Below are 16,258 nucleotides of genomic sequence, written 5' to 3' on the forward strand. Positions count from 1 at the left end.
TGGCTTCTTGATCCCAGCCGCTGCGGGTCCGCTCCGGAATACTGTGTCAGCCTCTTGAAAGCCACCCTGACATGTCTGTCAGCCACTAATGGACGATGGTGCTCATGTCAACATCGGCAGCTGCTCTCACATGTCTGCACCACGCAGGAGAATGTGTCAGGGATCACATGAAGGTGGAAGCATCTGAAGCCGACGGGTTCTTCTGTCAAGAGGGCGACAATTTCTTCGATTTTGAAGCTAATCCTAATGTGTGTCGGACACTGGAGGGTGAGAAAAGGAGCCACTTCTTGTCTTTTAGGGGCAGCTTCCTGTCATGAGTTCCCCCTCTTCAGTGAGCGTAATCCCACTGTTTACACTGTGCGCGCCCATCAGCCAACACCTCCTGGGCCCAGAAATCCACGGATCATCTTGTTACCACAACACCTTGGCTGTTGTGGCTCTGAAAGCATCGCTCTCCTGGTGAACCCACCCAGAGGCTTCATCACAGTGATGCTCACGCCGAGTCCTCCGGGCGAGTCATACGTATGCTGGAGCTTGACGTGAGCAGTCAGTCTGCGAGCAGTAAATCCTGACAGTTGTTATTAGAATAGAAGGTTTCTATATTTACTCAGTCTGAGCTCATGGTTCTCAGAATGAAGGAAGCGATACAGCTGCGAGGTGATACGGTGAAGAGCCCGGACACTGGAGTCCGGCGGCTGCCAACAAGTCAGTGAGAGTCAAGGAGGAAAAGAGAGTCTTTCAGTGGAATCACCAGGCAGTTACCAAGTCATTAAGCGGGTCGTGAAGAGCAGCCATTCAGCTGGACGACTTGCAGGAAGCGGCTTAAAGTGCTGTGTATCAAACTATATAAGGAAACGTGACATACAGTTTGATACTCAACATCAGAGCCATGTCCAGAGTCTGAGCGTCTGCTGGTGACTGGGACCACGGCTGCTTTATCGGGGAAACCTGAAACGCAGCATATTCAATCGTCTTACCTCTTTCACTCTTGACTCAAACGATTTTATTGTGATTTATTGTGAGTTTGGATGGAAAAAGCAGGGAACAAGCAGCTGGCTCTTACAGTGGCGGCACGAGAAGCAAACGCAGCAGCGTAGAAACAAAAGGTTGAGGTTAAAGGTTCAAGGTTGAGACCTGAAAGTCCTCCAAATGGATTTAATATGGCAGTCTTCACGGCTGTAATTGCTGGGAGCTATCCCCCCAAAAAAGATCCCTGAGAACAATAATGGTCGGAGTCAGAACCCTCATCCGACTACTCTTGCCCTGGAACAAGATAGTCATCGTCCCACTGCGCCAGTCCAGCGGCGCCGTCCTTGGTGCCCTCAGCTTTGCTCTCCGAGCTGGTGTGGACCTCTGCCCGAGTCTCGTTCACTGGAGGGGCTCCATCGATGTCGTCGTAGTCCAGTGAAGACTCATCCTTCTCACGGTTGCCATCTGTTAAAAGGCATGAAGAAGAAACTGTGAACCAACAAAAGCATGAAACAACAACGCTTAAATTGGAAAGACATTCATTCATGTTTCAACCCAAAGCAACAAGCAGCCATTGTTAGAAGATCTAAAGTATCCTGCAGCTCCACCATGTTGGTGTGGTCAGGACGCTTCCATCTTTGCACCTCGAACCCTCAGTTTCATGAGAGGGATTTCTCTTATTGTGTGGTCGGCTCAACTATGTCAAAGCGTCTCACAAGCAAAGCCAGGGTCATGTGACCACTGGCGCATATAAACACAATGGCACGGGATTCCGAACTTTCCTGGACCTGGATTGACGTCCGAAGTGTTCTCATCCGGCACATCAGTCTTGGCTTGGGCCGTCAGAGGCTGGATCTCCTCATGGTCTGCCACATCATCGTACTGCAGGGAGGTAGCACTGCCTGCGTTGCTCGCCTCGTCTTCACACACACACACACACACACACACACACACACACACACACACACACACACACACGTTAGCGTGTCAGGCAGAAAGAGAATCAGTAAAAAAGCCTGCATGTTGTCGATAGTGAAATGTCTACGCAGCAAAAATTGACCCCAAAAAGTCAGCATTGTAATAGCTTTACTGTTCTCAGGTATTGTGAAGCACGTTCTCCTCAGGTGACGTGCGTAGTTTTTAAGACTTTCAGCTCAGTGTCGATCTTAAGATAAGATTTTCGTGACATACATTATAGTTGTATGTGTAATCTGTTTTCAATAGGGATGCACCGATACCGATATCGCGTGTGTAATGGAGTACGTTTTTGGTATTGGTGAGTACTCTACTACTTGTTTTGGAAAAAGTTTCAAGTTTCAATGAAACTTCTGGCCAAGCACGATGAACGTTGTCTTTAGACGTGGAAGTAGTTCAAGCATTAGTCAACATCTAAACATCACCGCTTCAAATGCAGCCTCTCTCCGCTGCTGTGATGTCACTTCTTTGACATTTTTTCCAGTGATTCTACCAAGATCGAGTGCTGCATCGAACCCCAGACATTTGTGTTTGCACTCACTCTCATGAGCAAATATGACCATCTCATTGGCTTTACTGCCAAGGTTGTCGTAGTCTCCACTGTCACTCTCGCTCTCCTCCACACTCTTCTCCTTCTTCTTCTTCTTCACTGAGTCTGACATGGTGAACAGAAGGATAAAGTCAAGTCAGAGGGTTGGGAAACACTGGCCTCTTGTGGCATAACTTCTCCAGTACACTGGAGGCTCGGGAAAGCATTCACTGAAGCAGTGGAAAGCTGGAACCACATTGTTATTTTCCTTATGAAACATCAAAAAACTCTAATATAATACTATTTTCAGATAAGTTTCAGACCTTCCAGGGAGTCACAACTCCACACATACAGTTTGATGGAACACACTCACAAGGAAACTTGAATGAAAGACTGGGAAATTTTCCCGTCATCGCCAGAACCAAGGCAGCAACCAAGAAGCACACAACCAGGACCACTGCGACTCCGATCAGGACCAGCTTCCAAGTTTCCATGCGCACTGTCGGAGCAGGGGTCGGCTTATACCCTTCAAACACAAAAACAGCCCACGAGGAAGAGTTTGTTTCTTGTTTTTTTTTTTTTTCCTTGAAATATTTTCTGTTTTTACCATTGCAGATAACTTGCGCAGGGAGGGAGTTTGCACAGTCACCCGGTGCGACACAGTGGTGGATGTCTTCATGACTGTCTGTGCACGTGAACTGTGTTTTCAACTTTGAGGTTTCAGACTTGAAATTGAAGCAAATATAAGTTTCGATTTAAGCCCAAAGCTGAGGGAGCTAGGGGGAACTTACCCGTGGGAGGTTTGCGTTCCTCTCTGCAGTTTCATTGTTGGCACCGCAACCAATGACCTTGCACAAACTGTTCTTGTGCGTTGGGCTCAGCGGAGTCCGTGAACATACCTTTTCCCAAACATTTTGGTAGTTGACTTCAATCTGGCCACCGCAGTACTCAGTAACTCTGAACTTCACGTTTTCTGCAAACATATTGGCATTCTTTTAATCCCACTTATAGGCAGTTTAAAGCTTTCAAACTTCCCAGATGTGAAAAGTCAGGCTTAATTCGTAGATTCAGCGGACTCGGGTCATGATGCGTCAAGTGCCATCTGTTTGTTCAGATGTTGCACTTTGTCTGACTAAGATCACGTGAGAGTTCATCTCAAAAGAAGAGGTCATTTTTCTGAAGGCGTGGCTACGCTCATCCTTCACATGTTGCAGAAACCCTGAGGTTGCACTTCCTGTTCTTATCATTTCTGCCTGAGCTTAGTCACGGACAGCATTTACGTTGCACTGAAGCCTCTCATGACTTCAGTCGCACCAAACATCGAGGACCATGTTGGAAACTCCACACTCTTTGCCCTTCTTGTTTGGGCCTCTGGCTCCAGGTTGACATTGAATTGAATTGCCAGTGAATGGAAAACTTACTGGCACAGTAGACGTTGACCAGCGCATCATCACACTTCTCCTTGATGCGATCGCACTGGTCCAGCCTCTCCGCATGCTCGCCACAGCTGACATGCTGGTACTTCCTGTCGCGTTGTCCTTGCCTGGTGTTCGGCACAACAATTGCATTGCTGCAGTCCATTTGCTGGCAGACCATGTGTGAATAATCCGGCTTCCAGTTGGTGGAACAAATGTCATCGTCATTGATCTTCACGCTGCCACTACATGTCTGAGAGAGGTGGACTTTGGGTCCTGAGAAAGGTTGACATCATCTTATAGAACCAACGGATCAAAAACGTGGCATCCAGCAACACTTACCTTGACAGGTGATATAAAGCTGCTCTCCTGACGGAGAACCGCCTTGTTGCTCACAGTCCCAGATACTTTGAGGTTTTTTTTGGCTGCAATTAAATCTGACGTTGTTTGAAGGACTGGCTGCAACCTTTCGCTTTGATTTGTAGCCTTCACAGTTCAGATCAGCGCAGAGCCTCTGGCCTTCAGCATCTCCCCAGCCGTGGGAGGAAACTGGCTTCAGGACGTTGTCTTTGTCTGTGACGTAGACAGCTCCACTGCAAGCTTCGCTGGTCCCCTTGTGCAGCTCAATCTTTCCCCAGTCTGGCAAGAAGAGAATAAATTCAACGGAATGGAACGTGGAATTTGTGAGGCCGACTCTTACTGGAGCACTGGATGGCGGCAACGTCACAGGACCTTTGGTCCTTGGATATGGTGCATGTGCTTAATGCTTTGGCATTTCCCGCACAGCTGATATCCCAGATCACTTGGCTGTCTTTGGATTTCAGGCTGAAATGGTCCAGCACCTTGAGTCTGCCCCCACATCCCAGCTCTCCACAGATGGCATCCTGGGTGTCCTGGGATTTCAACGCATCTTTGCAAACAGGGAGCCACTGGCCGTCGTAGCGCACCTTCAGATTCCCACGACACTTGTCTTGCGAGAACAACTTGGGCTTCACGCTGCCTGCAACGACGGTCACTCAGTGAATGGGACAAATGGAAAACAGCGTGTAGTGATGTCATGAGCTGGCGAGGCTTCACGACACAGTGCCCTTATTTTCTGAGCTCACTAGGTGGCGCTCTCTCTTCCGAGAGCTTTGAAGAACCATTTCAATGAAGCCACCTTTTGAGCTGTGAAAATGAGGACACTGTTTCATGAAGCCCCATCGATCCACCGCCGCCAGGTTCGGGCCGCTCAACAAAAGACGTTGAATGAGCTTGGATGGAATTTGTTGTTGTTCTGTTTCTAGCTTTGATCGACGAAATTCATGTCAAAAGAGGGCAGATGTCATCAGTAATAATTCATGTTCAGCTTATAGCACTGCTTACGCCTCCTTGTGGGGACCTTTTTGCCAGAGGTTAAGCCTCAATTTGAGGATTAAACGTCCCAAATACATCGGCCATTATAACTGAATTGAGCCATTAGTTTTCAGCGAGTAGGTTTAGGATGAGAGGCAATGAAACGTCCCCACAAAACACAAAAAGATGACATGCGCTAAACACGTTTTGTTTTTCTGTGGTCTGTGTGAAGTGGAGCCACACACACACACTGAGAAATCACCTGAGCAAACCACGTAGGCGGGTGCATCCATTGTCCTTCCATGAGGTTTGTAATTGATAAAGTTTAGCCTGTCGAAGACGCCAGTCACCGAGGACACGTGGACGCTCTGATATGCCAAAACCCCTCGAGTTGGAAGCTTCAAAGGATCCAAGGTCCGTTCCCCACAACCGAGTATTTTGCACAGCATTTCCGACTTCAGGGGCGTCCAAGTTTTGGACCACACGCCGCCACACTTTCCATTAATGCAAACACTGACTTGTCCCCAACAGCCGTCAGTCAAGTTCACAACAATGCGGTCTGCAACAAATAAAACATGGTGTTGGTGAGCTCCTGTTTGAAGAGGGATGAAATGAAATGAAATGAGCTTCACCTGAACACCTGACGTGGGCGATGGTGTCATTGTGGTCGGGAGGCAGCGTGGCCTTCTCACATTCAAAAAGAGACGTGCTTGGGTTCATGCAGCCGTCAGACACCACTTCTGCATCGCTGTCTGATTCATGTCTTGGGACGGGATGTCGGTTGTCCACATGTCCGCAGTGCATCTGCTCACAAGTCTTCTCTGCCACGTCCGCAGTCCAGGTGGTGTTTGAGCCAGACAGCCAGAAGGTTTTCTTGTTCTGCTCTATGCCCACCAGTCCCGCGCATGACTGTGAACCTTTCACAAAATAAATCCGGTGGCCTGATGCACAGGAGTGAAGACAGGTGAGTTTCCAGGAGTTTGGTGGATAGTGAGCACTTTGACATCCCAGCGAGTTGCTGACTAAAGGGACCCTGTGATGCTCTGCCCTGTCTCAAGAGTCATGGAGTGTAACTGAATAATGTTAGTCCACTTCGGAGGGATTTATTTTCAAGATGCATGTTAGATGGGCAGCAAGCAGTGCGATCCATGTGACCTGCTGAAAAGACTCACAGGGTGGATGAGGTGCCCTTATTTTCCTCTCTACCAGAAGATGAGCAAAGGCCTTTCCCAGATGTAGGGATGTGCCAAAATGACACGGCTTGGCCGATACCGCAAACCCAACCAAAATACCAGAGGATTATTACGCGTGTACCGCCATTTGACTGAAGTGGCACTCAGATGGCGCAGTGACCAGGCTGGCGTCATGACACCACTGGCCATGTCGCTGCAGAATTCCTGGTGCATCCCAACTGGCGACCTCACGATACGAAGGCCCAGGTTGTTTTTGACGCTGCACCCAGGCTTCGCAGGGTTTTCCATAGTGTAAGCCACAAACCAGAGCCACTTCCATTAGTTTGAACCTCTGCGCCCACCATGTGCGAATGCGTCTTGACTGGAACCTGATAACATTTCAAATGTTTGGATGCAAAGATGCAAGCTCCTCGACAGAGATTTGAAATAGCAGGACAAGGCCCCTTTGACAGACTGAAATAAACTGGATGTTTTGGAAGAAAATGTGCCTCACCTTCACAGGTGATTCCAACAGCTTTGGGATCTTTTTCAAGTTTGTACGGCTTTTGCTGAATGCACTGGGATATGTGCTGGGCATCTTCCGAGCAGGTCACTTCGTTTTCCATGAAGTAAGCGGAATCCTGACCGAAGATCTCGGGGCTGGGAGCTTTCATTGCGTTTCCACATCTTAGGAAGTTGCAGACTTTATCATTGTTGGTGGTTTTCCACGCTGCTGTACTGACAGCCCTCCATTTGCCTTCGTACTTGATCTCAACCCTGCCAGCGCATCGGCTTGGGCTGTCAACAAGTCGAACGTCGACGCTCTCTGCATCGCCAAAGCAAAGAAGTTAGATGGATTTGTTTTTGTTTTAATATTCCTGAGCAAGATAAGACACCAAAGATAAAAAGCATGTCCTCACTGGAACAGACCACATATGGGGTGTCGCGGCAGAGGAAAGGCTTGTCCGCTCGGTCGGCCATGCAGTGCCACAAGGACGACTCCTCACCGGTGCACCTGACATTGTCAAGGATTCCTCCCACGTTTCTTCCCACTTTGTCACGCTTAAGAACCACCTGAAGATCAGAGTTCAAGGGTGTGCAGTCATGCTTCGGTGGGAGGCAGTAAAGTTGGTTCCTTGGTGACGCGACCAATTCTAATATGCTGCATTGGTCTGTCAATACATTCAACATTTTAATCGCTGAGTCAACTCACATTTTCTATCTGTTCTAAATGTAGCTTCGAGGAAGGAAGGTCGGGTTATAGTTTTTTTCTACGGTCCATAGGTATTCATTCCATTCAATTCATCATTTTCATTCTTAATATCTGCTGTTCTATTGTTTGTCTGTTTTCCATTTTCGTGTCTCAGTGTTTTTATCTCTTGATGTTATATACTAAAAGACCACACGACCCTACCGTGCCACAGCCCAGTTCCCGGCACACCAGTTGGGAATTCTCGGTTTTCCAGTTGGATGCACAAACAGGCAGTGTGTTCCCGTTCACTTGAGAGCTAACGCGAACTTCACCGTAGCACTTGTCGTTCGGGTCCTCATTCGACAGCTCCAATTGAATTTGGTCTGCGGAAGACGCTCGTCTTAACCACCAAATTTAAGAAAAAAAGGAGGGCGGATGTTACCAGCGCAGGTCAGGTGTGTCCTGTTGCCGTCCATGCTTGGACTCAAACCGCCGCAGTTCATTTCCTGGCACCACTTGCCCAGCTCCGGTGTTGTCCTGTTAAACGGCAGCGCTTTCCACTTGGAATTCCTATCTTCTTCTTCCAGTCGGCCAGAACAAACATTGGATGTATTCCCTCTCAGCTGCATCCTCTTGTGAGCTGTTGAGATCAGTGGTTATTGTGAGCAACAGCTTGGCAGCGACATCCTGGTACCTGCGCAGATGACCAGGGCCGGGGTCGTGCACCGGGGCTTCTCCTTCTCTGCACACTGCCACAGATTTTTTTCAGTGCCATGGCACTTGAGCGACATCTTCCTTGCGCTAGCAAACCCCTTCAGGACCATCCACGTTGTCTTTGGAATCTCTTTGTAATTGCCACAATTCAGCTCTTCACACAGTAGATTGGCCGGAAATTCTCCTGGGAAGTAAAATATATCTTCACATTGCAAGATTCAAATCCCATCCCAGACTTGACTGCGGAAAAAATGGCCTCGGCTGCAGTAGAAGGCGGAAGTCGAGAGAGGAGGCGGAAGGGAGAGAGATTCAACAGCAACATTTCTGAGACTCCTGACAGTCAAAAGCTTGGTGTTCATGTTGATATTCAGGTCATTCACATCAGGCCGTTGAAGCTCCATGAGCAGATCTATCAAATGAGATGTTTGAAACTGCTCACATGGAGCCATTAAAGTCCTCAGTGGAACAGAAGTGTGGCTCTCCGTCCACCGTTCCATGGCTCAGGCTCCTGTTCCAGATCAGAGAGGAAGCCTGTGGAGCTTCCTCAGCTCTACATGACAGTGACTCAAGTTCCCTTGTCATGTGTGCGACACAGATCAACAAGTTTAAAAACGGAACTAGATCAATTCCCATCCCTAAATAACACATTTAACAAGCACACACACCCCAGATCTCCAGCCATCCATGAGCAAATCCATGCAGCACTCGGCGCATGGATGCACCATATCATACTTTACCCCAGTTGTCCGAGCAGAAGTAACCCGACGCATCCTTCCCGGAATACTTGACAGCTCCTGCACATGTGAATCCCTCAAGTTCCAGCTTGATTTTTTCTGATGCAAGACATGAGGAGAAAACACACAGAGAATGTTCAGCTCCCTTCTTCCAGAGTGGAGGAGCGAAGGCGCACCTGAGCATTTCATCTTCTTCACAGTCTTCTTCCTGTACTTGCTGATGTTCCAGCCAGGCTTTTTGCACTGCAGCAGGTCCGCCTCGCTCCCGACACACTCCACCTCGTTCAGCCGGACCACGGCGCCTGCCGGGAGGAACTCATCCACCGTGGCGTTCTCCACTGGTTGCCCGCAGAGGGTGCTTCTGCAGACCACTTCTTCAGTGCTCCTGCTCCAGAATTTGTCGCCAACGTAGCCCCATTCATTATGGTGGAAGACTTTGACGAAACCTTCACATGGATCTTTGCCACCTTCCAGAATCACCCAATTGTCTCCTGGAGCCAGGAGAGATCAGCCAGGTGTTGTTGGGTTTACGCAGCAATTCAATCCTTCTGCTGCGCCACTTACAGACTCCAGTAAACTCACTATCATCAAAATCACCTGCTAAGTTTATAATATTTTTGGGCTTTTATTTCTTCCTTTTTTGTCTCAACTTCTTCCCATCTTGACCTTATTACCTGCCATTTTTGTTTGTATTTTTGCCATACTTTTTTAAAGTCTGTTTACGATGACCCGTTTCATTGTTGAGAGGTGGATTACAAAATTCACTTGTGGCCGCTCGGTCCGTAGCTCAACACACAGCGACAAAATTAGAAAGTAAGTGCCAAGTCAATGAAGGAAAAATACATGAAAATAAAAATGGATTCATAAAAAAATATGGAACAATATTGTTGATGGAAAAAAAAAAGTCTCATCATTTGCAATGAGCTCATTTTCGTCAGGTTACGTTGAAGTTGCCGGCGGCTTCTGCACTTCTGAGGGTTGTGAACGTAGCATAAACTAAAATCAGAAGTACAATTATAAAAAAAACAAAAGTGAAAACACTAGCGATGAAACAGCATTTCAATTAGATTTCTTAAATTGAAATCTTTTGCAAATTGTATATTATTGTCTGAAAAAAAAAGCGGAAAAAGGACAGATGAATGGAAATAAATATGGTAATAAATAAATAAATATAAAAATGATTTTTAAAATGTATTTAATATTGCAATTATTAAAATAAAAGGTTGACGGCCTAGACATCACTTTCCGTGCAACAAAATATAGATATTTGCTTTGTTAAATAAATAAAAATAGCTCACACACGAGTTGACCTTTAAAAAATGCCACCTTTTTCCTTTTTTTTTTTTATTCATTTCATGCCTAGTCTTGGCCACATGAACTGGAAATCAAGATGAAGTTATTTTATTCATTCCTAAACTCGGCAAAAACACAACTGTCTATTCATCTGTAATAAAATATTCATGTCGTACACATGTATGTGAATGTGTATATCACCAGAGGGAATGGTTTAAGGTTGGATGAGGCTGGAGTGAAAAGCATTTGCGAAACAAACATGCAGCTAAATCACTTTCAGAGTAAAGACTCGCCGTAGTCAGGTGAGCCAGCGTCAGGCTCGAACTAACTGGGACGTCCCAAAATAAGTTTCCATCATATGTCTGATGTTAAACAACTGCAACAGGGAAAAAAGAAGAATTTAACTTGCCACTCAGGACTGCCGCCTCTGGTCGCGGGATGAAGAGCAAGAGCAGGAGGAAGCTCATCTTTGGCCGCCGACACTGAACACACTGATGGAGATCAAGTGTGGCTCAGCTTTTTAAGGGTGTGAGCTCCAAGCGGCTGAGTGGGCCTCTCTTCAACTCCACCGTTTGATGTCATGTCAAGTTTCACCCACATTTTTCAAGCTCCTTCAGTGAAACAAGAACAAATCTGAGTTGCTTTGTCGAGCAACAAACCTAGTGGGTCAACAGGCAGGCATTTGTGGTCACACGTGATACTTTGTATGTGTTTTGTGTGTCCAAAGCCAGGGTGCTTGAATGGTCTCAACACAACTATACCACTTTAAAACAAAGTGCGCCACCTACTGAGCCCTGAAAACAAGGACACTGTTTCGGGACGCTTCATGAGCCCATCGCTAGTTGCTAACACAACTGGTGAATTATACTTCTTTAGTGTCAGGGGTCTGAATATTAAAGTTCTACAGTTCTTCTGAACATGGAAAAACACTGACTATAAAAAGGAAATTGCGATCGCACAACTCCCTCCCCGGCCTCCCGCACATGCACACACACACAGAATGTCAGAAAAGTGATCATAGATTAGTCAGAATTGGGTTTTTTTTTTCATAACGGTTTCAGTCAAGCCACAATTGGCAGGAAGCCGTGGCTCACACAAGTAATCGCTTTCCCTTACTGAGTGATAAAGTGTTCGCAGTCACTGGTTGTTGTTGACGTTTAGATTTCTTTCTGACTCCGACACAGAACAGCAAAGAATGAAGGCTATTTCTGGAGTTGAGCCAGGTGTGAGGACGGATGTGGGCCGTGACAGCTATGATTTTGAAGGGCCACAGGGTGATGCCTTGCTTCACATGCGTTGCCTTGGTGAATCGTGATGAGCTTCTGAAGCTTCACGAAACAGTGTCCTCATTTTAAATGCCTTCAAACCCACTGAGCCGTGAGAATGAGGACAGAGCGTCGCCCGACTAGCTGCTCCACTGTGGAGTTGGCGGGAGTGGCGGGTTGAATCCCAGCGGGGTAACCAGGGTCGACCCTTTGGCAAGGCTTCGCTCTGATCCCCTGAAAGACACTTTGGGTGTCTGGATGCAGAATCACGGTGGCGCGAGCTGGAACCACGCTGGCCATCAGGTTCCATTCCAAGTGCTTCACCCCTCCAAGTCTGAGGCTGTGAGACTGTTTACTTTCTGCTGTAAATAGAAGCACGTGTTAAACCATGATCTACCCAGTCACACACACTGACATGTGACAGGACGTGCTGATGTGGTTGAGGGAAGCTTTATGGAGGGTCGCACACAAGTCCCCTGCTTTTTTAACGTCTCTGTTTTACTGTCAAACTCTTTAACCCTCCGCACGACTTATCGCATGCTCTGTGGTGCTGACCAATCGCAGCCCTAGGCCAGTGGCACCTGAGTGACGCCAAGCTAGCATTATTTCTGCGTTTTCAGCAGATGGAAATTGATGTGTAACAGCAGTACTGAACTGACCGAATGAGAAAAGGCAAACATGGCCGAACCTTTGGAGTCAAACAGTGACTGCGCAACGTCGTATTGACCAGTCCGCCGTCATTTAAAGAGACTGCGGCGACTAGCTCCCGCTGCCCAGCTCCACACTTGCAGGATGAGTCGCACAGCGATTTTCGCGAGTCTCCTCTCTCTGTTTGGCATCGCCACAAGTCAGGGTAAAGACTTCCTTATCCACAGCCACATCTTTGTGTGTGTGTGTGTGTCAAGCACGTTTATCTTTCTATCTGTGCTCAGGATGCTCGCACCAACTCTTGAAAGACGTCGACTTCCCCGGCACAGATCTCAAGTTCGTGTATGCTGCTGATGAGAATCACTGTCAGCTTCTGTGCACGCAGCACCCGGCCTGTCTCTTCTTCACCTTTGTCCGGCCGGACTGGACCAGAGATAACAGGTACCTACAGCACGTAACTCAGCGTCACCTGAGCAAAGTGCAGCCCGGGGGCCGAAGTTCGGGTCCTTTTAAACTGAATATACGTTGTTAATAAGAATTAAAAAACTCTTTTCTGGTTTATCATGAATGAATCTATAAAGAGTGTTTATTGTTACAGTAGCATCCCATAATAACAGTTTTTATTGAGCGTGTCTTATAAGTTCTATCTTCATACCACAGCTCCTTGGCTTGGTCTCGTTCATCTTTGACAGCCCACAACAAGCCTTTATTTATCTGCCAACACAGAATGAAGAGAAATGATGTTAAAATCGAAAACATTCCATGGCTCCTAGTCAGGTTCGGGTTGTCCCTCCTCTATCACTCCATGCCGTGATCTCTGTCGTATTTTTACTGTAGCTTATGTTCTGCTTGTAAAACAACTGAATGAGACGGATTTCACATCTAGAGCAGAGTTTGAAAGTGACCTTTAAAGTGTTGATGGACTTGGTTCCAGGGGTATTTGCTTTTTCGGGAGGGGAATGACACATGTTACACAAGCAAGTATAAAGTACAAAAGTACACATCTCTCTGCAGGCACTTCTACTGCTACCTAAAGTCCACTCCCTCAAAGGAGCCCAATGTGCAGACAGACCTGGTTGGTGTGACGTCGGGATTCTCTCTCAGGCACTGCAGCACTCGGCCAAGTCAGTATCACAGTGTTCTCACACCACTGAAGTGAGCAATGATGGTCGAGCAACTCGCTGTGTTTCCGTGGGGGGCCTCCAGGGCCCTGTCTGCAGGACGTCTACCACAATGTCGACTTTCCTGGTGCCGACTACCGAACGCTGTTCACTCACGACTACAAAGAATGTCAGCGGACCTGCAATCAAGACATCAACTGCCAGTTCTTCACGTTCCTCACTGAGCGCTTCACCCCAGACAAATACAAGTAACGGCTCCACGCCTGCTTCCAAGTCCAAATCAGTAGATGCCTGTAGATCCAGGTAGAGAGGAGAGTGCAGGCAGGGGGAGCCGTCACCATGAAAAGCTTCTCTCTGATGGACAGACTGCCTTGTTTACCGTTGCACCAAAGACATTGAAACAAACTGTATCTCAATGAATATTTCCAGGTACAAGTGTTACCTCAAAATGAGCATGGACGTACCCACAACCCCCATCGTTGAGAGAAAAATCGGCGTCGTCAGCGGGTTTTCCCACGCGCTGCACATGACTCCGCCCTCTGAAACAGTCAGCGGTGAGTGGCGATGTCCCGCTGAGGCTTCATGAAACAGGGCCCTCATTTCGCAGGGAAGTGATCTTGCGATGGCTGTTTGAATCCATCGATCATGACCAAAGCGCAGACCATGACTGGTGGTGACCACATGTCCTGTGCTGAACCAAATGTGTGTGCAGAATGTGAGGGACAACAGTTTCCCAACATGGACATGCTGGGAAACAGCGTCGAGTCCCTGCCTGCTGGTTCTGCTGGACACTGCCAGGCTCTTTGCTCAGCTCATCCCCTCTGCACGCACTTCACCTATGCCAGGTGAGATCCTTTATCCTGCGCTGAGTCTCTGCCTTTGGGTTCCACTCTCAACTAGTCCTGGAACTTGATAGCAGTTGAGGAGGTGTTCAGATCCGTCTCTGCTTCCTGTCCTCCTCCACAGTGATTCTTTGACCTGCTCCCTGAGGAGAAATCCAGATGAACTGGTGAGACGGCCCAAGGAGGGGGTCACGTCTGGACTGCCGGCTCGCTTCTGCCAGCTGGACCGATGTATGAATAGATACACTTTGGTTACCCGCGCACCTGACTTCAAATATGTACAGTTGGAAGTGATCTGATCATACTTCAACCGTCCCGCTGTACTGTGTGGCTCAGTCATGCACCAAGACAGGACTCTGCTGCGGATCTGCTGCTGTAAGGACTGTGGTTTTGCTTACGACTCGCTTCTGTCCTCGTCCTAACAGGCTGGCTCAAACAGGCTCAACCCAACATCGATTTCCGGGGCTCGGACATCGGCTTTGAGCTGATGGACGACGCAGACATCTGCCAAAAGTCCTGCACCAGTGATCCCCACTGTCAGTTCTACACTTACGTCACTCAAGACTTCGCTGACAGAAGCTACAGGTCATTTCCGTCACATTTTCATTCGCTCATCATGATCTTGCCTGGAACATGGAGCCGATTCTAACCCGTCTGTTTTGGGTTCAGTGGGACCCACAATACGGGCTCGAGTTTCAGCAGTTCCATGAGTGTGTCTTTGACGTCCCATTCTGAACTTAAAACGCAACAAATATGATGTGATATTCAAGTGACCTTTTTGTTTCAGGGGCCGCTGCTATTTCAAGCGTTCCATCACGCTGCCTGCTCCTCCCAAAATCAACAAGTTGCCTCACGTCGTGTCTGGATTCTCACTAAGGGATTGTGTTAAGCCTTTTCAGCCTGATATATAAAAGGCTTAGACTTATGAGATCAGAGCCTTAGATTGACTTGCAACCAGTCACAACATTAACAAATATTGGATAAAATAAACATGAAAATCTTGTGTGAAAAAATTCACAGATGAATGATGGAACAAAAAAAATGCGTGATGTGGCACTGAAATAAATTCATTTACCCAAGCTTCTTCAGGTTTGCATGTCATCCTCTTTATTGTTGTAGAGTTGTGTCAGTGATGTTTCTGCTCTATTTCATTGATGCATTTCCAGTGGTGAAGCCCCATGTCATCTCTAGTGAGCAGAGCTTGAATATTACATTTATTTTCAAATATTTAAATCTCATATTATTGTGGTTTTTATCGTTATTAAACGACTGCACTATAAAGTAAATAAAAAATAAAAACAAAATGTTAAATCTTTAGTCTTGTTCAGATATTATATGTGACCATATAATTCTGTGAGCAGATCAAAATTGATAAATTAAATTATGTCATTTTAAATTTAAGTTCATAAACGTATTTCAACATTTGTAAGACTTATTTGACATTTAGATTTATGAATTTGGTTTGTATGAACGAAAAGGTCACGGCGACGTCGCTTGCAATACAGCTGTCAGGCCGCTTGGTGGCAGCAGAGAATTCCCGCAAGCCACTTTTCTCCCTTCACTTCTTCAGGTGAAGACACCTGCCCGACCTCCGAGCGTCTTTCTCGGCCGCGACGGAGCAGTGAAGTGCGAGGCAGCCGCTGAGGCGGCCACTGAGCAGCGTCAGCGTCAGAGAGAAGGCGGAGGAGAGTGAGAGCCGGGAGGGTGCTTGTCGGGAGGAGCGGGGCTGGTGAGGAGCAGGTGAACCGCCGCTGCTGGATTCCGAACGCCAGGAACGCACTGCAGCGCGACGGACGGTAAGAGACGGGCTCTTCTCTTCAAACTTTCTCCTCCATAAAACGGCTTCTATAGTGGAACCACGTCACGGCTTGAACTGGCTGAGGCAAATGTGTGTTGACCGTCCAGTTTTATCGCTTAGAAACGCACAACAGAGTGTCATAACCTGGTGATACAGACCGCTCTGTATGTCTAGTTTTACACCAGCCGTGGCGCATTGGAGTTTCCGGTGACTTGAGAAAGTCCAGGCTCGAACCAACTGCAATAGGTGTTGCAGC

General features: G+C 47.4%; 3 protein-coding genes across 4 annotated transcripts in view; 2 read left to right on the top strand and 1 right to left on the bottom strand.

Annotated features, from left to right (window-relative positions):
- Positions 1 to 1,000: 1,000 nt before the first annotated feature.
- On the bottom strand, positions 1,001 to 10,926 carry LOC128749598 (deleted in malignant brain tumors 1 protein). 2 transcript variants are annotated; one of them, XM_053849346.1, is made up of 19 exons: positions 10,738 to 10,926; positions 9,212 to 9,526; positions 9,039 to 9,134; positions 8,282 to 8,485; positions 8,030 to 8,227; positions 7,810 to 7,970; positions 7,316 to 7,469; positions 6,910 to 7,221; positions 5,856 to 6,164; positions 5,486 to 5,782; positions 4,589 to 4,888; positions 4,231 to 4,527; positions 3,895 to 4,164; positions 3,265 to 3,446; positions 3,081 to 3,198; positions 2,847 to 2,999; positions 2,486 to 2,599; positions 1,758 to 1,889; positions 1,001 to 1,434 (listed from the first exon to the last, which is right to left on the bottom strand). In XM_053849346.1, exons 1-19 carry the CDS (start codon positions 10,793 to 10,795, stop codon positions 1,253 to 1,255), a joined length of 3,852 nt encoding a protein of 1,283 aa, XP_053705321.1. In that variant the 5' UTR covers positions 10,796 to 10,926; the 3' UTR covers positions 1,001 to 1,252. The 2 variants fall into 2 exon arrangements, with proteins under 2 accessions (XP_053705321.1, XP_053705320.1); XM_053849345.1 differs by having other exon boundaries at positions 1,752 to 1,889.
- Positions 10,927 to 12,290: 1,364 nt separating this feature from the next.
- Positions 12,291 to 15,292, top strand: LOC128749954 (coagulation factor XI-like). Its single transcript, XM_053849986.1, has 9 exons — positions 12,291 to 12,446; positions 12,526 to 12,682; positions 13,256 to 13,365; positions 13,448 to 13,610; positions 13,792 to 13,916; positions 14,075 to 14,207; positions 14,329 to 14,435; positions 14,630 to 14,789; positions 14,992 to 15,292. The coding sequence occupies exons 1-9, from the start codon at positions 12,386 to 12,388 to the stop codon at positions 15,113 to 15,115; spliced, it is 1,140 nt and encodes a 379-aa protein (XP_053705961.1). The 5' UTR covers positions 12,291 to 12,385; the 3' UTR covers positions 15,116 to 15,292.
- Positions 15,293 to 15,782: 490 nt separating this feature from the next.
- LOC128749496 (kelch domain-containing protein 8B-like) overlaps positions 15,783 to 16,258 on the top strand; it is a 57,196-nt gene continuing 56,720 nt past the window's right edge. Inside the window, exon 1 of the mRNA XM_053849157.1 lies at positions 15,783 to 16,000. The gene's annotated coding sequence lies outside the window, so the exon portion shown is untranslated. The remainder of the gene's footprint in view (positions 16,001 to 16,258) is intronic.

Source organism: Synchiropus splendidus, chromosome 18 (genome assembly GCF_027744825.2).
Source record: "Synchiropus splendidus isolate RoL2022-P1 chromosome 18, RoL_Sspl_1.0, whole genome shotgun sequence".
NCBI classification, from domain to species: Eukaryota; Metazoa; Chordata; class Actinopteri; order Syngnathiformes; family Callionymidae; genus Synchiropus; species Synchiropus splendidus.